The 24,378-nt window shown below is 38.6% G+C and overlaps 1 protein-coding gene across 2 annotated transcripts; it reads left to right on the top strand.

Moving 5' to 3' along the window:
• The first annotated feature begins 1,961 nt into the window (after positions 1–1,961).
• On the top strand, positions 1,962–22,857 carry ZFYVE1 (zinc finger FYVE-type containing 1). 2 transcript variants are annotated; one of them, XM_070939658.1, is made up of 12 exons: positions 1,962–2,233; positions 3,086–3,916; positions 6,785–7,289; positions 8,840–9,054; positions 11,729–11,835; positions 13,114–13,222; positions 14,820–14,917; positions 15,010–15,127; positions 16,025–16,195; positions 17,617–17,797; positions 20,165–20,278; positions 21,244–22,857. In XM_070939658.1, exons 2-12 carry the CDS (start codon positions 3,419–3,421, stop codon positions 21,474–21,476), a joined length of 2,349 nt encoding a protein of 782 aa, XP_070795759.1. In that variant the 5' UTR covers positions 1,962–2,233; positions 3,086–3,418; the 3' UTR covers positions 21,477–22,857. The 2 variants fall into 2 exon arrangements, with proteins under 2 accessions (XP_070795759.1, XP_070795765.1); XM_070939664.1 differs by having other exon boundaries at positions 1,962–2,376.
• The last annotated feature ends 1,521 nt before the right edge of the window (positions 22,858–24,378 follow it).

Here is a 24,378-nt window from a genome sequence, read left to right as displayed (position 1 = left end):
GACTTCGAACATTTCTCTCGGGTTCAGCTTTAAAAGAATCTGTAAATGTTAACACATCTGAACTGGAAAAATCTTGACCAGCAATAAATACTGGCAAAGGGATACAGAAAATTTTTAACAATATCTAGTGTTGGTGGTTTTTTCAGACTAGATCTTACACTCCTAATTTTTAAAAGCATTAAATGCCGAGAGGGAAAGAGTTGTCATTTTCACTGTCTCGCAGTTGTTAGTTTTCCTCCCTCTATGTTCTATTCTTGAATAGGATTTTTGCCTTAAACAATTAGGACAAATGGCGAAAGATTGAAGGACAGTAAAATAACTGCGTTCCTGTGTTATTGTACAGGTAGTCCTCAACTTACAACAGTTCATTTACTGACAGTTCAAAGTTACAACGGCAATAAAAAAAGTGACTTATGACCGTTTTTCACAGTTTACAACCTTTCCAGCATTCCCATGATCATTTGATCAAAATTCAGATGCTTAGCAACTGGCTCACATTTATGAAGGTTGCAGGTCATGCGCTTTTTTACGACCTTCTGACAAGCAAAGTCAATAGAGAAGCCAGATTCACGTAACAACTGTGCTACTAACTTAATAATTGTACTTCCGGTAGCAAACCAATTTTAATTACGCTTCCTTTTATTATTGTATGTTTTTTAACCTGTGTGCGCCGCCCTGAGTCCTTAGGGAGAAGGGCGGCATATAATTTTTTGTAAATAAATAAATAATTGCAGTGATTCACTTAATGAATGTGGCAAGAAAGGTCATAAAATGGGGCAAAACTCATTTTAAAAATGTCTCAGTAACCGAAATTTGGGGCTCAATTGTGGTTGTAAGTCGAGGATTACTTGTACTATATAAAGTTTGGAGAGTACAAAAGAATGGTGCAAGGATTTTGTCTCCTGTATTTGTTGTAGGGCATCAATATTCCTTAAAAGTAATTAGTGTGGAGTCCTATCTTGAGATCAGCTTAATTGCTACCATAGCAAGTGCTAATCTGCTGTATAGTTCATGACTCCTTTATTGTTGATAGTCAATTCTAAAAGGTAGAAGCTAATCACCATTTTAATATCTACATTGCTGATTCTGGTAGCTATCCCTGTTATGATCAACTGGTATTCTTGATATTTAATTGCAATCCCATTTTTCCCTGTGGTCTTTGACATTCATTCCTAGATACTGAGATTATTAGCATTTTCAGTTAGTGGAGGAGTGTCATCTGCAGGGTGTTGATATTTTTTTCTACAATTTTAAAACCATGCTTATCTTCCAATCCAGCTTCCCTCAGTATATATTCAGTCTGTAGGTTAAACAAATAAGAAGCCTTGTCTCATTCCTTCACCATCCTGAACCTAATTTTGTGTTACCGTGTTCTGTCCAGACTTTATGTGATTGGATTTCACATTAGGAAAATTAGATATTCTGAGATTCCCTATTTCCTAAGGAGATTGCATTGTTTGACATGGCTGACTTACTGTAATATAGTGCCTTTCTATAGTCAATGAAGCACAAATGGACTTTTGGGAGGTATTAGTTGGCTTTCTCAGTTATGCCATTGTGTATTAGCTATATGTCTTATGCTTCAGCATTTTCTGAAAACAGTCTGAACACTTTATCTCCAGTAAACAGTAATATGCTGTAAATGTTAAAGGCTCAGGTTTATTCAAATATTTTGCACAGTGTATATTCTATTTGGCCCATGCACTTTCTTACTTCTACCATCGTTTTCCCATTATTATGAGCCCTGGGACTTTTCTCTATATGCTGTGCGATTCTGTTTTACTGCTTCTGAGGCGCTCTCTCCGTTTCCAAAGCAGCGAAGCTGCACGCAAAAATACTGCACTTCCCACAATGCAACCTTTCCTTCCTTTCTCCTTCCCATTTGACCACCTATCTTCCTGCCTTAAAAAAAAAAATAACCCTGAAGTTCCCTGAGATCAGCTGATCAACAGTGACAACAAGGGGGAAAACAGGCGATCTTGGGACTGGCCCTTAATATCTACCGAGGCACCAGGTTCACACGCTGGGATCCAGATAGTTAAATCCTTTTATCGGGGAAAAAAGGGATCTCTCTCTGCCCGCCGCCGGGTTTAGTAGTTAAAAAGAGGAGCCGGGGGAGGAGACAACGATTTGATTACTTCTTAGTCACTTGCAGGGAGGAAAAGGAGGAGGAGGAGGAGGAAGAAGATGCCTATTGTTTTGTAAACAATAGATCAGGCTGCGTTGTTCTTCTGTACGGTTTGTTTTTGTCGTCTTATTTTACTTCGCTTCCTCTCGCTTATTCTTGTTTATACGGGGAGATTTAGCGCCTCACGAGAAATTAAATTTAGTTTACGATTATCTGGACGTGCTGCTTTCAAGTAACTCAATCGAACCGTGAGTTATATATTTTGTTATTTAGATTATCAGACAGGGATAAGTCAAGATCTTCCCATGGTAGCGTGTGAGTCACAAGAAAACACTGAACTAATGTGTTTTCTGTAACCACTCTTCCCCCTCCCCCCTTTCTTGGCCCGTTTAAAAGCAGCTTAAAGTTATTTTTATTGCTTTGCTTTAAGTAAGTAATTCATCACTATATGACATATTGTCTATTTGTAGGGCTTAAATATGTCCAACTTTGATGTGGTTTTCTTGGTGTGTGTTTATGAAAGATGCTATCATTGTTTGGAAGAGTACAGTCCAAAACACTTTTACTTAAGAGTAGGTGCCACACAATTTGATTGGATGGAAAGTAATTTATAATTACTTAAAACAAAAAACATGGGCCTCTCAGTTGAACGGTGTTTAATCCTATACTTGTTTGATAAAATCATCCTTATCAACATGGTAGGAAGATTCCCAAGTAGTTTTTAATCATATTTGAAGCTCAAATGGAGATTTTGTATATGACTATTTTAATCAAAGGTATCTTTTGTTTTGCAAAGATTTTAAACATACCCATAACTGTTTTTCACTTTGAAGGAGGAATACATTATGTAAAAAAAGTAACAGGCTTTTTAATATCTCAAACTTTTATTGCACTTATGTATATGTGTATGTCTGTCTCTCTCTCTATATTAAATCAATGTTTTCCCTTATGTTTTAGACATTACAAAGAAAAGACTTGGCTTACATTTTGGAGGCATATCGGATTGTTTTTCTTACATATATCCAAGTTTATTGTGACTTTAAGTGTGGAATTTTACAGCCCCCATCAGTCATTATGGGAATTTGTATTTACAGTTCTTAGGCCAAGTGGGATTTTTTTTTTAATGCATTTCATGAAAGCATCATAGAGGTGAAGAATCAAAACTGATACATATATCCCAGCTTTTATAGTTTCCTCTCTCTTAAGGCAAGAACTAATTTTAGTCCTTTGGCAAATCAATGTATGTATCTGATAAAAACCCCAGTTTTATAAAGTAATAATTTGTGGAAGATGAGTGCCCAACCTCCATCTGTAGATAAAGGACTGAATACCATACTTTTGTGTCAAGAAAGCTATGCTTGCAGTGGCACAGATGAAGCAATCTTTGAATGTGATGAATGTGGAAGCTTACAGTGCCAGCGTTGTGAAGAAGAACTGCATAGACAAGAAAGACTTCGAAATCATGAACGGACTCGAATCAAACCTGGCCATGTCCCATACTGTGACACCTGCAAACTTACAAGTGGCAGCATCCTGCAGAACAATATCATAAGCTCTAGACAAAGGGCAACAGTAAGGTGCCAAGCATGCAAAATAAACTTATGTTTAGAGTGTCAGAAGAGAACTCATGCTGGTGGAAACAAGAGGAAACACCCCATTACCGTATACCATAGTGGCAGACATCATGGGCAGCAAGAGGAGGAAGGAATGGATGAAGAGACCAAGAGGAAGAAGATGACAGAACATGTGGTAAGCTTCCTGCTGGTGGATGAAACAGAGGAGATTCAGGTAAGAATTGTTGTGTGCTTTGAAAATGAATAGAGATTGATAAGAATGTCTTATTTGGTTCAGGATGAAACTGTTTTGGATAAAATAAACTCAATTATCACTCTGAGTGTTTCCTTTCATATTCGTATCAGTTCATATTCAAGTAATACTCTCCTTTTGATTTGACAAGATACATGATAAATCAGACCTGGGCATTTTATGGCCATTGGGTCACATCCGGCCCTTTGGCCTGCATGGGTTGCTTTTATTTCGAAGATGACTGCTATCTTTTCCTATTATCTTCAAGGATCACACTAAGCCATAATATAATTGATTTGGCTTTAGCATAGCTTGATGAAAATTTAAGTAATATGGTTTATAATTTATGGCTTAGTACAGCATGTGTATCCAGACAATTGTGGCTTATTCAGTAAAATGGTTAGGCCAACCATTTCTTAATAATATAATGTGAGTACCTTGTCAATGTGCTAAACCAAAATCAAAGAAATCACATTATAGTTTAGCACAATTGATCAATTAAGTTAATGTTTGGACACTTACCAAAACGATTTTTTCTTCATGGGTTCCTATCCCATTTGCCTGAACAGAGCTTTTCTGCAGTGTTTCCATACACATAAAAAGATCAGGATAAATTGTACATAGGAACCAAATTGATTGATTTGTTCTGAAGCTGTAGGAGGCAGAGGCATCCCCATTTATATTGCTGTTATTCTTTTGAGGTTATGGAGAAAACTTTTGGGCCTGATTTCTGGGAAACCAGCATTTTAATTCCAAAGTCCATAAGCAACTTTTGCAAAACTAAACTGTGTAATCATTTGTATCCAATGAGTACAGATTGAATGAGTCATCGTGAAACTTTTCAGTGGCATAAGCTGCTGTTTATTGAATGCCCAGCTTAAACCTTTGACCAATATCTTTAATAAGAACAATAATTTTGTTTTCCTGCCTTTAATTTGTAGCCTTCCTTAAAAACATGGTAACAAGCACCACAACCAATTAATTGTAATTTAATTGATCACCATGGCCAATTGACTACAATTTCAACACGTCTATAGGGTACCGGATTGCAGAAAATGTAAATGTAATTAGACATTATTGCTGTTATCTGGACATGTGAAGATCATGGCAAAAAATTATCCGTAATCGTATTATTCATCTCTCACCTATAGTAGCAATTTGTTGAATTGAGATGATGAACAAAGTAGGACAATACTATGTAAGCATTTAGCAAATATGCGACTTTAATGCTGCTGAAGTTTACTATTGTTAATGCCTTTATAAAACATTTAAACAATGTATAAAAAAGATTAAATTAGAAAAAGATCCTAAATTAAGAAAACACGATTAATCTGTTGTTTGGTTTTTTTCCTCCATTTCTGATTGGGCTGTACAGTATTTTAAGTTCAAGGGAAAATAGTGCTTCAGAGTACAACCAGACTGTACCAGACTACAACTTCTTAAGCAGCTATACATTGAAATGGTCCATTCTGTACTTTTCTGGCTAGCCACACTTTTCATGGCCACCATTTGAGGAATAATTAAGCCCTGCATGCAGCCATTTTGTGCTAGTATTCTCAAAATTCGATGTATCTATTTGTTCTGGCACAACATTTTTACTTTTAACAAGTGTTTGATATGAAGGAACACTAAAAGTGGCTCTGTCATGCACAGAATGAAGTTATACATTTAATTCTATCTCTGTTGGACTTTGTTATTTCATTTCATTCCACATGTAGACCTAGTATCCCTTTTCTGTACATTGCAAATTTTGCTTGGAAATGAATATGATGAAAAATATAAATTTAAGGGTTTGAGGTAAAGACTAAAATTTATCCTTTATATGTCTATTTAATTTAAAGGCATCCTTTAATAAGAGTTGAACAAAATACCCACTTTTTGTTCTCCCAGGAATAAATTTCATAGTTAAATATGGTAATCCAGGATCCTGTTGTTTAAGTGCTGGCTGACTCAATTGAAAAATATTACAAGAGAAAATGATAGATCCCAAGAGCCAATTTGATCTAGTGATTAAGGCACCAAGCTAGAAACTGGGAGACTGTGACTTCTAGTCTAACCTTAGGCACAAAGCCAGCCATTAACTCTTTCTCAGTCCTAGTAAGAAGGCAATGGCAAACTGAAAAAAAATTGCCCAGAAACTTGCAGGGAGATTTCCAGATACTTTCTAGGAGTCAGTACTGACTTGAAGGCATAAGAAAAAGAAACACCCATTTAAAAAAAAAAAATATTTGTTGAACAAAAATGAATTTTCTTTTCAAGATGCATCATTTTTTCCATTCATTTCTTCTTCAGTTTTATCCTTATAACAACAATATAAATTTATTTCAGTTGAGTAGGTGACTGATTTAGGTTTGCACCTTGGACCTAATTCTCTCTCAGGCTAATATACCAAGTATTGTAGAATTATTATGAGACATGAACCACTCTTTTATAGATTTTTGTGTGTGTTTTGTTTTGAACAATCTTTGAATGCCAAAGTTTTTGTATTTGTAATTTAACCATTGTCATGTTGCTTTGATTGTATATAATTCTACTCTAAGAGAGTCTGTAAGGTTTTTAGAGTCCTTTTAAGATTAAGATGACATACCACAAATTCAACTGGCTTAGCCTTTTGAGATTGGTAGATATCCCCACCTATTTGTGGACTGGTAGAATAAAGATATATAAATAGTAGCATTCTTGGAAGAGGTTATTAAACTATGGGGGTCCCTTTGGTACAAGTCTGATCAACTCTGAGCATTGCGGAGTGGCAATTGGCGGCTTGATTAGAAGTTAGATTTAGGTAGTAGTAAGAGTTCAGCAGTTACAATGTTCTCATAAAATCTTAATTTTTTTTTCTTGTGTTGGAAGGTGGAAAACGAAGAAGAATTTATCAGGAAACTGAACTGCAAGCCTGACCAACATGTAAAGGTGGTGTCTATTTTTGGGAATACAGGGGATGGCAAATCTCATACCCTTAACCACACCTTCTTTTATGGGCGTGAAGTCTTTAAAACATCTCCAGCACAGGAGTCTTGTACAGTAGGTGTTTGGGCTGCCTATGACCCTGTTCATAAAATGGTAGTGATTGACACAGAGGGTCTTCTTGGTGCCATGGAGAATCTAAGTCAGAGGACCCGGCTGCTTCTGAAGGTGTTGGCTATTTCAGATCTCATCATCTACCGTACACATGCTGACAGGCTCCACAATGATCTCTTCAAATTTCTTGGAGATGCTTCGGAAGCATACCTGAAACACTTCACCAAAGAACTAAAAGCAACTACAGCCCGTTGTGGATTGGATGTTCCATTGTCCACTTTGGGTCCTGGAGTCATTATCTTTCATGAAACTGTGTACACACAGTTATTGGGTGCTGGTGAGTAGAATTCGGTGGAAATATGTTGTGCATTAGGGCTCCATGAAACTTGGACAGAATGCATTGATGTAGCATATCTTCAGATGAAGCACTCTTTTTCAGCAAAGTGCTGAATCAAAGTATTGCTCCCCCTTGGATTGAATTGATCATCCTGCTTGATATGGATGTTGAAATTGACTACTGTAAATATGCTCTCTCTATATCTATCTATCTATCTATCTATCTATCTATCTATCTATCTATCTATCTTATCTTTCTCTCTCTCTCTCAACATATATCTGCCCATCTTTCAGGCAATTCTGAGCGGTTCCCGGTAAAATCATTTTAAAAACTGAAAGAAACACTCAAAATATAAAAGAATAAAAAGAATAAAAAGAAAAACCTGACATAAATACATGAAAACGCTTGGGAGAAAAAAAAGGAGATCTTTAAGACTTTTCGGAAGGGTAAAAGGGTGGAGGTCTGCTGAACTTCAGCCGGCAAAATGTTCCATAGGTCAGGAACTGCCATGGAAAAGGCATGCTTCCTAGCTCAAATTAGATGACAATATTTGGGGGAGGGAACCAGGAGCCTGCCCACCCTATCTGACCTGTTAGGACAGGTAGATGTCTTTAGGGAAAGGTGGTCTCATAGATAGTCTCACACAGGGTTTTGAAGGTGATGAACTGCACCATGAATTGTACCCATAAACACACTGGAAGCCAGTGCAGCTCGCACAACAGAGACATTATATGGGTAAATTTAGGACATCCCAGAACTGTGTTCTGGACCAGTTGAAGTTTCCGGGTGGTCTTCAGGAGTGGTCCCAGGTAGAGTTACTGCAGTAACTCAAATGAGAGGGGACCAAGACATGGGTAACTATGAGTAAGGCCTCCAGGTCCAGGAAAGGGTGCAATTGGTGCACCAGATTAATCTGTGCAGAGCCCTTCCCACCAGTGATGGCTGCCACCTGCTCTCTGAGCAGGAGCACTGAGTCCACGAAGACTCCCAAATTCTTCTGGGAGGCTAATGAGCTTCCTTGTACAATTGGTTGGCTGCTGTGAGAACAGACTGCTGGACTACATGGGCCAGGGATCCAATGTAGCCGGGTACTGTTTATGCTCTTAAGGGAGCATAAGATTTCCAGGTGAGAATAAGATGATTTAACCCTTAGAAGCTTAAATCATTTTTATCCCACTCTTAATTTTTAATGATTTGATTATGGCTCCTGTTTAGGTGCATGAGTCTGTCTGTAGTGCTTCTGATTATTTGAAGATGTGATTTAAACAGAAATGTGATTACACCAGACATCCATCTAGACATGGCATAAATGCATTGCACATATATTTTCTTTCTTGTATTTCCACAAATATAACAATAAATATAACAATCCTTAAAGGTCTAATATAACCCATTTGTTGCGTAATTTTGGCTATCCCATCGCTGTTATTTTACCCTGCTCTCCAGAAATATATGACAATCAGGATATGCCAAATATTCCAACATGTCAAAAATATTCAGAATTATGTGGTTCACCATCATACTAACAATTGCATGTTAAATCCATTCAGATAATCCTACTGAGGTGCCTGAGAAATTAATTCAGGATCGATTCCGCAAACTTGGTCTCTTCCCTGAATCCTTCAGCTCAATCCATTACAAAGGGATAAGGACACAAAACCCGCCAACAGATTTTTCTAGTCTCAGGCATGCTATGGAGCAGCAGCTAGAAAATAATACCACCCGTTCCCCACGTCCTCCTGGAGTTATCTACAAAGCACTCAAAGTAAGTAGAATTTGCTCTATAGAAATAACTCCAGATTTATCATTGGGATAGCAATGCTAATATTTTCTAGTTTGTATCCTGTGGCAGGAGCCTACGTTCCAAAACTTACAGTTGTCCCATTTTAATTCATAGTATAATTTGATATAATTCTTGTTCAAATGATATGCCTAGCTTCTCATCCTGTTGCTAAGAGCCGAGGTGGCGCAGTGGTTAGAGTGCAGTACTGCAGCTACTTCATCTGACTGCTAGTTCAGCAGATCAGCGGATCAAATCTTACTGGCTCAAGGTTGACTCAGCCTTCCATCCTTCCGAGGTGGGTAAAATGAGGACCCAGATTGTTGGGGGCAATATGCTATTTAGTATACTGCCTTTGGTGTAAGCCGCCCAGAGTCCTCGGAGAGTGGGCGGCATAGAAATATGACTAATAAAATAAATAAATAAATAAATAAATAAATAAATAAATAAATAAATAAATAATGAATTTAAAAAGTAATCTAGAGCAACCACATCTCAAGAATTGGCAAGCCCAAAATGGTACAGCTGCAGCAAATGAGTCAAGCCACAGGAGTAAAAAGAATCTGATCTTCCTCATCTGTCTAAGACTAGGTCTAGGAAAAATGTACCAGAACCTTGACATATCAACAGTTAGTTCAGGACTCTTATTTGCCCTCTTCTCTTAAATAAATAAATGTTTGATTGTAACTTTTTATGTTTTAACTTAGATGTAACTAAGCCACCCAGAGTTACCCTAGCCTAGGGTAAGATGGGTAGCAAATAATATTTATTTATTTATTAATAAATAAATACATGCATATATGCATACATACTAATTAAACTGAGCTAGAAGAAACTTTGGTCTCATTGTGGAGCTAGTGAAGAGCCCATGCAGATTCAATTCTTTTTTTTTTTGTCTGCTTTGGCAAAACTAGTTTTGATAATGTCTGTAATCTAAACACTCAGTGTCTCAGGCTGGGTGCCAGAGCACTATAAATACATAAGCAGTCAGAACTGAGCTATTGTAGTGCAATGGAAAGGTCCATATTGTTACCAGGGTAACTGACAGGACATGGTCTCTAGGCAACAACTCATTCGTTGGTTTGCCTTGACTTTCCTCAATTTCCTTAAGCGAGAAACTAGATTTTCATTGATAGATACCAAAGATGTGGTACCTAGAACAAACAGGCTAGAACCAAGGCTCTTCAGGGAGCAATGTAAGATGTTGAGTTGCAGCAGAGAAATGTAGCGGTACAAATCCTTCTGTACTTTATCATGTGGAGACGTTTTTGAAGTGCAGACTCCTTGAAAAGCTTCTTCACTAGAATTTTGTCTTCACGTTTCTCATGGAGTGGATTTTTCTTTTGTCCTTTCCTGCAGAAAGGAAATGAAATGTAGGTGATATAGTCAGTGATTATTGTTCCCTTCCCTACAACTATTTGATGAATATGCATGATGCAAAGAAACGTATCTGTTTATTCCATCAAAAAAGTAATACTAAACTACCTAGTATTATTTTACTACCCAAATCCTTTGTACTTTTGCAAACATAAACATGATTTAGGATAAGGGCTGTGCTCAGCCTTTAGCTTTTAAGATGTATTCGTTTAGGGTTTATTTCCAGATTAAAATGAATGAAAAAAAGTGACACTGGATAGATAAATAAATAAAAATAACAATCCCTCAGGGAAATTTTCTCCTATAAGGTTTCCTTAAAAAAAGTTCCATCCTGGCTAAGAATTCCCAGAGGGTTAGGAGATTAGTGGCTTCTTTATGCTTGCTTATGACGAGCATCTGCAAAGTTCACATACTTTCTAAACTTTTGATTTTGCTATTAATACATTTGTTTTGGGGAACAAGATTTTATTTTTTTACCCTATGCTTATATCTCAGTTGATGATTAACTTCTTCATTCATAACCATTGGGATGCTTCCTAAATATATTTTTTTAAAAAAATGCTCTCGGCTAAAAATGGAAAACAGGGAAGGAATAACAGATTATTCTGCATGTGATGTTAAAAGAGAGATAACAAAACAATAATGGAGAAACTAATAGGTTCTACATTAAGGCACAAAGTACGGTAGTTTGTTTGATACTTGCATAATGTGTGGTTTGAATCGAGTCACTTACGGTTCATTCATAAATCATTGTTAAACAACCAGGGATTTGTATGAGGGATGAATCCAATCCTGAATTCCCAAGCAGAGGTGATATTCAGCAGGTTCTGACCAGTTCTGGAGAACTGGTAGCAGAAATTTTGAGTAGTTCGGAGAACTGACTGGCCCTGGCCCCATCTATTCTCTGAGTCCCAGCTGATGGGGAGGAAATGGGGATTTTGCAGTAACCTTCTCCTGGAGTGGGGAGGAAATGGAGATTTTACAGTATCCTTCCCCTGCCACACCCACCAAGCTACGCCCACAGAACTGGTAGTAAAAAATTTTGAATTCCACCACTGTTCCCAAGTGCTCTATTTTTTCACCTCTTTCAGCAACTGTACACCTGAAATTCAGTTGTGCATTCAGGGGCGTTGATGACTATAAAAGAAAAAAAGGGAGGGAAGGAGTTTTGAGGGTCACAGGCTGTTGATCCCTCGACCTATATCTTTCCACAAATTGTTGTGTATTCAACATGCTTACCATTCTGTGCTTATTAATGATTTATCTTTCTCTTGTTATCCAGGCATTAAGTGACAGGTTCTGTGGTGAAATTCCAGATGATCAGATGGCTCATAGTTCCTTTTTTCCAGATGAGTATTTTACCTGCTCCTCTGTATGTCTCAGCTGCGGGTGAGTAGATATGAAGGCCCATATTTGAATAAAGTTTATCTAGTCCTAGAAAATGTACTATATGTTGTAATGTTGGAGTGATTCTAAGAGTAGCAGGGCATCATTTGGTTTTATTGAAGAGTTTCTTCCAGTATATATTTCAGATTGTGCCTGCTACTAAACCAGTGAGGTGTGATTCATACACTTATGAACATTGGATGACTTTCAAATTGGATTTTTTATTTGCTTTGTTTGTTAAAATGTTGTATATGACCTGACACATTCATTTTACATGGCCTTGGTACTATTTTAGATAATAATTAAGCTTTCACATTAAGAAGATAGGATATTGAATATCATAAAAACGTAACAAATCTAAAGTGACTGTATTTGCTTTTGGATAACACTCAATAGATTAATCTAGAAGTGGAAGTTCCATTTGTTGCAATCTCATATTTCCAGTTTGAGTTCAATAAATAGTTATCTGATATTAGAATGACATTTGACCCTCATCAAATGGAACCAGAGACCAGCTAAAATCCACACCTTTAATTATCTGATTAATGCTAAAATTGTAGTATTTATTGTAAGAGCAGTTCTCTATCGATACATATGTCTTTTCTTTAGGTGAAATTTTTGTTATCCTTTTCATGTCTCTTTCGCTTTGTTGTTGTATAGATGAATAATTTCTCTATGTACTGTTATGGCTGTTTCAAGGTAATCAAGTGAGCATTAGATTTTGATAGTTATAAAATTACTAGGGGAAACCAAGCTGTATATAAATATAAGGCAGTAGGATCCCAAATACATCAAATATTCAATTTTAAACCTTTGTCAGTACAGACAAAAGTGCAGAAAGATAAAGTAAATGTCTCCATCTGTTTGCTGACGACCTTTGAATAACTATTACAATGACATTTTCCCCCTTCAAATGGGGCTACTTTTTCCTGTCAAGATCTGCCAGCAATGATATTATTGTAAGGTCATTATTATCAAATCATGTTGTTATACTACATTATTGTAAGTCTAATATAGAAACAGTATAGAGATCCTTACCTTTAGGTGAAGGAACAAAACTTAGTTTTGTCTCTTTTTCCAGTTCTTTCTCCCCCCCATTCCATTTTTTTTTTTGAAAACTCACTTTTTCTGAGATGAAGTATGTAAAAAGAGTTTGATTCTAATGTTACTTAGGATAAGCTTGTACAATTGAATTATTATTTCACTGTTCTGAGATATGTCATGCCAGCTGTTTGACCCCTGATCCTTTTTTTTTTTTTTTGCTTTATTTTTCAATTTTAGAAGTGGGTGTAAGAACAGCATGAACCACGCAAAAGAAGGAATGCCTCATGAAGCTAAGAATCGCTGTAGATACACTCATCAGTATGATAATCGAGTATTCACTTGCAAGGTGAGTGGAGCAAGGAAAATGGCATTTCTGGTACTGGAGGAGACCTTCGGCTAAGCTGAAGGTGATCCACAGTTCATATGCAGTGGTTTAGCAGCTTGCAATGGGAAATGGGTTTGTACTGTTTGAACAATTAATCAGTGGAACAACTTGCCTCCAGAGGTTGTGAATGCTCCAACACTGGAAGTTTTTAAGAAGAGATTGGATAACCATTTGTCTGAAGTGGTGTAGGATTTCCTGCCTAGCAGGGGATTAGACTAGAAGACCTCCAAGGTCCCTTCCAACTCTGTTATTCTATTCTATTCTATTCTATTCTATTCTATTCTATTCTATTCTATTCTATTCTATTCTATTCTACTCTACTCTACTCTACTCTACTCTACTCTACTCTACTCTATTCTATAAAATGGGTTTGTATTGTTAATTGTTGGCATCTTAATTAGACTGCCTCATTATTTCCATAGTCAAGAGATCTTTTTGCCAGGTTATTTGGCAAGATTAAATAATTGATGATTGTCATCTAAAAGCAGAAACATTACTCCATTTCTCAAGGAATTTTTTTAAAAAATTCTTGTCCAGTCCTTATTCACTACTAATGCATTTTTTCAGGTGAATTAGGAGCGAAACTGTTTGGAACAACTTTTTTTAAAAAATCCATTCAGAAGTCCAGTCCTAATTCACTACTAATTCTTCAGGTGAATTAAGAGCAAAGTTATTTGGAGCACCAAATTATGAAACCAGAGAAATCTGCATCCATCTGATGCTGTCTTATCTGTGGATTCTTGATATACAGTATGTGCAGTATGTGCTTCAACATGTCTGGGATGTTTTTTTTTCAGGCTGCTTTAGAAATTAGCAATTTCCCATTGTTCTTAGCATACTCTTTGAAATACCACCAAAAAAAGGAGCAAATCTGTAATAAAGCAAAGCCTTTTGCTTTTTTCTTTTATAGTTCAATTTTCTGCTACTTTTTGAATCCCAGTTGCTTGTCAGATGCATTTGCATCATTTCTTTCTCAACCACATTCCAATTTACATTAGCCAGGTTTTTGGATTTCCTAGGTAAAATTGGAATTCTTTTAAAAAGATTTTTTTTAAAAAAATCTCTCTCTGGGTATATCTGGCAGTGTACTGAATTAAAACATTTTTTTACCTTTTGAGAATGTTTTAATCTTTTGGGATATTATGAATAGCAGTAAGGTGGGACAGATAGAGTAAAGAAGGTCCCTGCAAGACCTCATTTTTATGTATCATTACATATTATTACACACATTACATTTATTTTATCATTAGCTAATTTTAGGAGTCCTAAGTAATAGAAACAACATAAACTGGGAACTGGGAATTCATTTTGGTAGCTTCCAGATAGTAGTTTTCAGCTAGAAATGATGATGATTTTCCTAATTTATTTGTGATTTCTATTCTCTGCTTAAAACCATGATAAGTTTTATATATCTTTATGTTGTGATAAAAATATTCAACTCATGAATATTTCTTACTTCTTACTACTTCCTTTCTAAAAAGAAAAAAATGTGTGCAGAGTAGGCTTGAACATTGATATTTGAAGAGAAAAGCTTTTTAACTGATATCCTGCTTTTCAGGGTTGTTACGAACATGGTCAAGAGGTTAGGGTAGTGCCCAAAACATCTGCTTCTACAGATTCCCCTTGGATGGGCCTTGCTAAGTACGCCTGGTCAGGGTAAGTATAGGTCCATCCCTTCCCTTTCTGCTCTCCTAGTCTTATCACTTCAAGAGGCTGAAGTGAGCAGCTCTTTTCTTCCCTACTTGCAGATATGTAATTGAGTGCCCCAATTGTGGAGTTGTGTACCGTAGCCGACAATACTGGTTTGGAAACCAAGATCCTGTGGATACTGTGGTGAGGACGGAGATTGTACACGTCTGGCCAGGAGTAAGTTTGTTGGCAATGATTGGTTTCCAGCTTTTTTTTTTAAACCATAAGGATTGGAAAGGGCCACTTAGATAAAGGATGGACAAACTTTGAGCTGAGGTATGTGTGGGTATCAGGAACAGGAGGGTATCCAGTGATGTCCACTGTTTCAGGCCTGCGCAAAGTGATTTGGTCTGTTTTTTAACATTTTGGAAGGATGTTGAAGGTGCATAATGAAAGAAGAGGTAAGCCATTCCCGTTCACACCCTTAAACACTTCCCTCAAGATTTCCATCAAGGTTGACTCATCAAGATTGACTCAGCCTTCCGTCCTTCGGAGGTGGGTAAAATGAGGACCCAGATTGTTGGGGGCAATATGCTGACTTTGTAAACTGCTTAGAGAGGGCTGTAAAGCACTATGAAGCGGTATATAAGTCTAAGTGCTATTGCTATTGTTATTTTGGCTAAGGTGCTAAGGAGGCACACCCAAGCTATTAGAACCACCCAATTTAAGCCACTGAGTTCAATTATACCAATCTCAATACGACTATAATTGATAATAGGTATTCTTTATTCTGGGTTGCTAACTCCTTCCCTGGAATTGAGACGTAGAAAAGACTGGATGTTTAAAGTTCTTCCTAAGTGACATGTCATTCCAAGGCAAGTGTACAGAACGTGTGCCACTTCCGATGTTCTGCACTTCGAATTTAGCAGCTCTTGGCAGCATGTCCTAAAAGCCCCTGCAATCTACTCAAATGTCTCATGGTCAGGACAGATCATTCCCCCAATTATTTCGGTGGTATTAATATTTTTTTGCTATTCTTTGCATAAAGGGGAACATCTGGATGTGTTTGATGAAAAGTAGCTTAGCAGCAGCAGCCAAACAAAATAAGATGCCCCCATTACTTTTTCATTTCAGACTGATTGCAGCCTGAAGGACAATAACAATGCTGCTCAGCGCCTGATCGATGGAATGAATTTCATGGCACAGTCAATGTCTGAACTGAGCTTGGGACCTACCAAAGCTGTAACCTCGTGGTTGACAGATCAGATTGCTCCGGCTTACTGGAAACCCAATTCCCAGATTCTGGTACCCAACACCACCATAATTATTTGCAAATGTTTCTTGTTTTTCTTTACTTTGCTTTTTTCGAAGAGCTGAACTAATGGTTCATGATTTGTTTAAATGCATTTATTACAATGTACAAATCTATAGACTTAAGGTTTTTTGTTTTGCTTTTGCAGAATTGCAAATAGTTACACCCCCTGGAATGAGTATAAATTGTTCCTAGGTGTTTTTTTTTTTTAAAGCCTAAGGCCGTGATGGCGAACCTATGACACGCGTGCCAGAGGTAGCACGCAGAGCCCTCTCTGTGGGCACACATGCTGTTGCCAGCTGCTCTTCTGGTTTCTGGCATACACATGCGCGCTGGTCAGCTAGTCTTCGCGAGCGCCGGAGAGCCAGAAAACAGCCTGGAAAATGCCCTGGAAAATTGCCTCAAAAACGGCCAAAAAACCAGGCATGTGCATGCCGGCCAGCTGGTCTTCGGATTTCTGGTGGTCCAGTACACGTGAAGACCAGCTGGCCGGCATGCATGCGTGTGCTGGAAACCTGAAGACCAGATGGCCGGTGTGCGCAGGCGTACCAGCCAGCTGGTCTTCGGGTTTCCAGCATGCGCACATGCACACACATGCACGTGTGTTCCGGTTTGGGCACTTGGTGCTGAAAAGGCTCGCCATCACTGGTCTAGGGGGTGTGGTGGGCAGACTGTCTGAAACATCAGCTGGGTTTTGTGTTTTCTCTACTCTTGAAATGTAGAATCTCTCCAGGCTGCAGTTTTCATTCCAACAAGGCATGTTTCTACATACTATATGCTAATTGTCCAAGCCTATCTTTTTCTGCTCCTTTATAAAGTCAGAATGAGACACAATTCCTGACAGTAACCAATGGTTGGTTATTTTGACTTTCTCCTTCTCTCTCTTCAGGGCTAAAAGCTAGCCCACAAGCATCTTGGATAAGATACCTATACTGTTCTTATAATCACTATGCATCTGCCAAGATTCTCTCAGGAGGCCAGCTTAGTGAAGATATCCATATTAGTGAGGGATATAGCAATGTTGGTTTAATGTATTCTTCCCTGATCTGGTGTTATTCAAATATATTTAATTACAATTTTCACCAAGAGCTATTGTCCAATGACAGAGCGTATATTTTGCTTGGAAAGGGCCTATGGCCATAGAACTGGAAAAGCTCCTGTCTAAAAAAGTCAGTCAGCACAGATGCTAAGCTAGACAGATCAATAGATGATGCAAGTTGACAGACAACATTGTTTCTGTTACGAATGAGAGTTGAATTTGATTATTTTTGAAGGGCATTGAGGAAAGCTAGTTTAGCCAAAGCCAATTGAGTAGCTTAAATACCTCTTCATCTACTTTTTTCCTTCATTTTCATTAAACAGGAACAAAAAAAACCTTACAATGTTTTGACTTTGTTCATCCTTTCTTGTTCAGAATTGTAGGAAATGTGGCATATCTTTTAAAGATAATGACACCAAGCACCATTGCCGGGCTTGTGGAGAAGGTTTTTGTGATGGTTGTTCATCCAAGACCCGCCCTGTCCCGGAACGTGGTTGGGGACCCACACCTGTGCGAGTATGCGACAACTGTTATGACAACAGGGGCATTCAGTTAGGTAATCTTACCTTGATTATACTACCGTGTTTCTCCAAAAAGAAGTCTGGGTCTTATTTTCTTTTGACCCCCGAAAAAATGGCAGGCCTTCTTTTTGGAGGGTTCTAATTATTGACTCGCCTCGTAGTGGTGGCACCGACAGCCCCGCCCAGAGGGGCTTGCTGTTGGGCTACTTCTGCGGCCACCGGCCGCCACTCACACGCATCACCCCGGCCTCCATTTCACTTTCAGATGCCTGTCAGAAGGCATCTGAAGGCAAAATGGAGGCCAGGGCGATGCGTGCGAGTGGCGGTAAGTGGCCACAGAAGAAGACGAGGCAGGTATCGGGATGTGTGATGCCTGGTAAGTAAGGCAGCTCCACCCCTCCATCCCTATCCTAGCTTATTTTTTACCTGTGTGCCTCGCCCCATCCCCTGCATCCGGGGTGGGCAGTGTCTTAATTAGGGCTAATTTTGTGGGTGGGGCTTAATTTGATCACATGCGCTCAAAAACGTGATAGGGCTTCTTTTCAAGGTGGGTTGTCTTTTTGGAGAAATACGGGACATGTTTGAATCAAAGCGAGGAATCAACAATGGTGATTATTTTAGTAATACTGTATTATGATAATATAAATCTTGTGATATCTGAAAATGAAAGCAAACTAAACAATACCTATGTATCAGCTACTTGTAACTAACATACTCTCATTAATTTCACTGGGTCTTCTCCAAGGCTGAATATGCACAAGTTATATATTAATGGTTTGCTTAAACCATTGAATTCAATGAATAAAGCAGAAATGACTGAGTATGGTCAGCCTAAATACAAGTGATAGTAAGGTTAATGTTTTATATAAATTAAATTGACATGTGATTTGGACAGAACCTTTTGGAATCTCTTTCCATTATATGCAGCTCATTTCAGTCACTGTTGAAGCTAATGCTATTATATACATTATCCAAGGATACCAAGGTTTCAATCCCACTTAATGTGTGGAGCTCATTAGATGATTTTAGGCTACTCACTCCTCAGATTATTGCTGTGGAGATAACATTAAGGGAGATGCCAATACATGCCATCTTAAGGTTCCTGAGAAAAAAATGAGATATAAATGGGAAAAAATGCATTAAAGAAAATATAAGAAATTATTACCTTGGGGCAAGTAATCACATAAGCAACCTGAGTATTGTTCTGTTTACTGTTCATGCAAGTCTCTCATATTCGTAATACATTGTTAAAGCATGAGGATTTTTTTCCCAGTAATTTATCTTATTTAGTTGGTGGCCTTGCCAACTTGCATCTTTTGTTGGCTTTAAAAACCGAACCATTTTAGGTTATTTATTTAAATTTGTTGGCTGCCCAACTCTAATGGACTCTGAGCAGTGTACAAAACTAGGAAAACTAAAGAAACCGCTAAAAACTTTGAATCCCACAGGCAGTTGAGACAAAAACAACAATACAAAACATGGGCCATTGAACACATAATAAAAATCAACCCCAGACTGAAGGTTTTTTGAAGTTTTCTGGAACCTCAGGAGAAAGAATGTTGTCCTTATCTCTGAAGGGAGGGTGTTCTGGTGGGTGGAAGCTGCAAAAGAGAAGCCATGCTTCTTAGGGTCCACAGACTGGCAAAGCTAAATGGAGGGGACCTGGAGACTATCTATTCTGCTGGATTGTGCTGGGAAAGCAGAAACATTTGGAGATAAGTGAGATAATCACAATAGGACACACAATACTGCTAGCTTTATAGGCTGCTGTGAGGATGTCACTCCTAAGTGTCACTTGTTCGTTTGATAGCAGCTGGAAGTCATGAAGATTTCTCAAAGGCCAACAGAAAGATGAGAAATAGTCCTCGAGTTTATTACCTATGAACACATTCATTTGGAAAAGTTACACAAATTTGGTTGAAGCTCTTAATTTAACGCTGAATGGATTTTGGCCTGCATTGTAGACTGCCTGGGATATCTATGGGAGCTTTATAGAAGCATATGATTAGAAGAAACCATTTAACCTACTGAATCCAAATTAAAGAATCTCTGACAGATGCCTGACCAACCTCTGTTCAAGTATGTCCTTCAATGGGAAGTTTATCACCTTGATAAAATGTAGTCTTTTGAGGAAGTTTTTCCTAACATTCAATCAGAATCTGCTTTGGTAACATAGGACAATTATTCTTATGTTGTGATGTTTTTAAAATAGGGTTAGGGCAGGGGTGGGCAAATATGGCTCTTTTACAACCCGTGGACTTAAACTCCCAAGCTTGGCTGTCTCAGGAATTCTGGGAGTTGAAGTCCACAGGTTGTAAAAGAGCCACATTTGCCCACCTCTGGGTTAGGGGATTCCTCTGGGGTTGTGCTTTTGGTTTTGAGCCCTAACATCTGTTTTGCAGAAGTGGCTGAGGCATCAACAGATGAGGAAGGAGGGACAGTGATTGCCAGGAAAGTTGGTGAAGCTGTGCAGAACACTCTCGGGGCTGTGGTAACCGCCATTGATATCCCCCTGGGTAAGTGCTACAAGTGGCTTTAGCTTTCTGAGCTTACTACCATGTTTCCCCAAATATAAGACCCAGTCTTATTTTCTTTTGGGCTGCAAAATAAGCACTAGGACTTATTTTCGGGGGATGTCTTATCCCCCCCCCATGTACTTTAAGAGTACATGGGAAGCCCACTTCTTCTGCTTGCTTGCGGCAGGACAGGAGGCTGCATAGCACGCCAGTGCCACCACCACAGGGTGGGGGTGTGTGCAGCTGCTGTCGAGCAAGCAGAAGAAGTGGGCCGGTGGCCATGTGAGGTCCTGCTGGATGGGGCTTCTAGAGCTGCCGCAGCCGGGAGGTGAGGCAGATATCAGGGCGTGGATGACTTGGCTGTAGGGACCATGAGGTAAGCTGATGCAGGGTGCATGGGGTAGCTCTACCCCTTGCCTCATGGTCACAGCACCGCAAACAACCAGATGGAATGAGTGGGCAGCTGGTTGAACAGGCACTTAAGTAGGGCTTATTTTGGGGATAGGGCTTATATTAGGTGCACCTGCAAAAAATATGGTAGGGCTTATTTTCGGGATAAATCTTATTTCCAGGAAACACGGTAGTTACAAAAATAGGCTGGGGGGGGTGGGATAAACATGCAGGGGAATGAACAGATCTGCCTCTGCGGCAGCTGATATTTCTTAATTGATGGGTTTATAAATTAAGTACTCTTGAGTTACTCTCACTTTGTGATTATGGCCAGGTATTTTCAAATCTCAGTTGGAGGCAGAGAAATTTCCCAGGAGTGTTTTCTTTCCTGGCTGTGTCAATAGGCAGAGCCACTATACAGAGGGACTAACAGACAGAGCTTGCTTAACATAATTAAGGTATAAACATACACAAACTTTAAATTTAGTTTTTCATAAACGAACGGAAGAGACTTGATAACTTTTGCCTTGCTTCGCTGATAACTAGTTTTATAGGATTCTTCTGATCATTTACAGGTCTTGTGAAGGATGCCGCTAGGCCTACCTACTGGGTACCTGACCACGAAATCTTACACTGCCACAATTGCCAGAAGGAATTCAACATCAAATTGTCAAAGCATCACTGTCGTGCTTGCGGCCAGGGCTTCTGTGATGAATGCTCCCATGAGCGCAGAGCTGTCCCTTCCCGTGGTTGGGATCATCCAGTTAGAGTCTGTTTTAATTGCAATAAAAAGCCTGGTGATCTTTAACCCTAACTTTCCTTCTGGGTACGCAGTAACACCATAGCTTCTCAGGGTTAGATAAAAAGGAAAAAAAAGAAAAAGAAAAACTAGGCAGAATGCATGCTCCTCATGTCTAGCCTTCTTTACATGTGTAGATTTCAGTAATGTGGAATAATCAATAGCCCAGAGAAGGCTTGATTGCCAGTTGTAATCATGGAAGTTGGGGATTGGAGTATGTGGAGAAGCTTGCAATAAATTGAGGAATCCCAAATCCAGTATATACCAGTCAACTGTATGTTTTTCTATATCCCTATAATGTAGTATGCTAAATGCAGCTGGCTGATGAAGCAGTGATAATTTACTGTTAACATTCAAACGTAAATAGAAAAATTGGATTTTTTTTTTTAAAAAGTGTAATGGATCAAGCACAACCTCTTGAGTGCCTTGGGATTCATTTGCTTGAAGCATTCTGCTACTTACAGCATCATGAATTTCAATAATTGTGATTCTACAAGTTAGTCACTTGAAATAATCACCATTCATGAGCCTTGGTTTTGGATACAGAGTACCAGGCTTTTGGCCTGGCCAATGCAACTCTATCACCTCTGTTTATTTTATCCCATTCTGGCTTCCTTCTGCTGGTAGGGTCTTCCCAGTCAAAGCTAGAAAGAGGAGGAATGCTGTTTATTACTATGTACACGGTCTGAAGCTCTTGTATTAAACACAGTTTAAGTTTAGAGAGAAATTAAATTTGTGGCACAAACCTAAAACTTATTAAAGCCATTCCAGTTTAATTCTGAGGCGATGAATCCTTACTCTTCTTATCCACAAACTTGTGAGGTTGTGGATTTCTTTGCGATATATTCTCATTTCTTCATCAAACATCTCCAGACTGAAAGCAATGGTAAGTACGAAGCAAACTTCCATATCTAGCAGTGTAGTATTTGTTTAGCTTCCTAAGCTTTAGTTCTTTGTAAGTTGGCAAATGTCTGAAAGGACCCTCAAAGCACTCAAACAAAACTGAAAATGGGCAATCCTCCGAATGTACAAGCAAATGAGACAATGGCTTTTTTTTTTTTTTACAACAGCCCTGTACTGAACCATTTTGAGGCATTGATCTAATCACTGAATAAAATCATAGGATTAGGCTTTTCTGTGCATCTTGTTACAATGATAAACAAGATACCATCAGAAGCTTAATTTTTTAAAAAATCCCTTTTTGCCTCTTCTGAGTCAAATGGCACATTCCTGTGGACACTATCTACATTAATAATGGCTGGACTTTGGCATGATATCTAACACTGTTTTACAATTTATTAAGTATATTCTTGTATATCTTGATGCCTGAAATCCTGTTGTAGGACTGTATTAAATTAAGTGCTATAAAGGACTTACCCCTTCTGAACAAGTGTGATTTTTTCTGAATGCCTGCCTAGTCTTACGCTGTCACTAGAGAGAAAAAATAGTGTTGACTTTGTATATCAAAACAGAATTGGATTATATAGTAACACATTTCTGAATTATACGTGATTTAATATGTATTTTGTAATTAGAAGCTGAATAGTCTTTCTGTCCTATATATATTTATACAGTCAGGTCCAGAAATATTGGGACATCGACACAATTCTAACATCTTTGGCTCTATACACCACCACAATGGAGTTGGAATGAAACAAACACAATGTGCTTTAACTGCAAACTGTCAGCTTTAATTTGAGGGTATGTACATCCAACTCAGGTGAATGGTGTAGGACTTACAGCAGTTTGCATATGTGCCTCCCACTTGTTAAGGGACCAAAGGTAATGGGACAGAATAATAATCATAAATCAACTTTCCCTTCTTAATACTTGGTTGCAAATCCTTTGCAGTCAATCACAGCCTGAAGTCTGGAACACATAGACATCACCAGACGCTGGGTTTCATCCCTGGTGATGCTCTGCCAGGCCTCTACTGCAACTGTCTTCAGTTCCTGCTTGTTCTTGGGGCATTTTCCTTTCACTTTTGTCTTCAGCAAGTGAAATGCATGCTCAATGGGATTCAGGTCAGGTGATTGACTTGGCCATTGCATAACATTCCACTTCTGTCCCTTCAAAAACTCTTTGGTTGCTTTTGCAGTATGCTTTGGGTCATTGTCCATCTGCACTGTGAAGTGCCGTCCAATGAGTTCTGCATTTGGCTGAATGTGAGCAGATAATATTGCCCGAAACACTTCAGAATTCATCCTGCTGCTTTTGTCAGCAGTCACATCAATAAATACAAGAGAACCAGTTCCATTGGCAGCCATACATACACTACCAACACCATGCTTCACTGATGAGGTGGTATGCTTAGGATCATGAGCAGTTCCTTTCCTTCTCCATATTCTTCTCTTCCCATCACTCTGGTACAAGTTGATCTTGGTCTCATCTGTCCATAGGATCTTGTTCCAGAACTGTGAAGGCTTTGTTAGATGTTGTTTGGCAAACTCTAATCTGGCCCTCCTGTTTTTGAGGCTCACCAATGGTTTACATCTTGTGGTGAACCCTCTGTATTCACTCTGGTGAAGTCTTCTTGATTGTTGACTTTGACACACATACACCTACCTCCTGGAGAGTGTTCTTGATCTGGCCAACTGTTGTGAAGGGTGTTTTCTTCACCAGGGAAAGAATTCTTCGATCATCAACCAGTTGTTTTCCGTGGTCTCCCGGGTCTTTTGGTGTTGCTGAGCTCACTGGTGCGTTCCTTTTTTTGGGGGAATGTTCCAAACAGTTATTTTGGCTATCTCTCTGATGGGTTTGTTTTGTTTCTTCAGCCTAATGATGGCTTGCTTCACTGATAGTGACAGCTCTTTGGATCTCATCTTGGAAGCTGACAGCAACAGATTCCAAATGCAAATAGCACACTTGAAATGAACTCTGGGCCTTTTATCTGCACATTGTAATTGGGGTA

This window comes from Pituophis catenifer, unplaced genomic scaffold, assembly GCF_029215685.1.
Source record: "Pituophis catenifer annectens isolate HBS135680 unplaced genomic scaffold, rPitCat1.0.hap2 SCAF_1, whole genome shotgun sequence".
Lineage (NCBI taxonomy): Eukaryota > Metazoa > Chordata > Lepidosauria > Squamata > Colubridae > Pituophis > Pituophis catenifer.
This window is presented reverse-complemented; position numbering and strand designations above follow the sequence as displayed.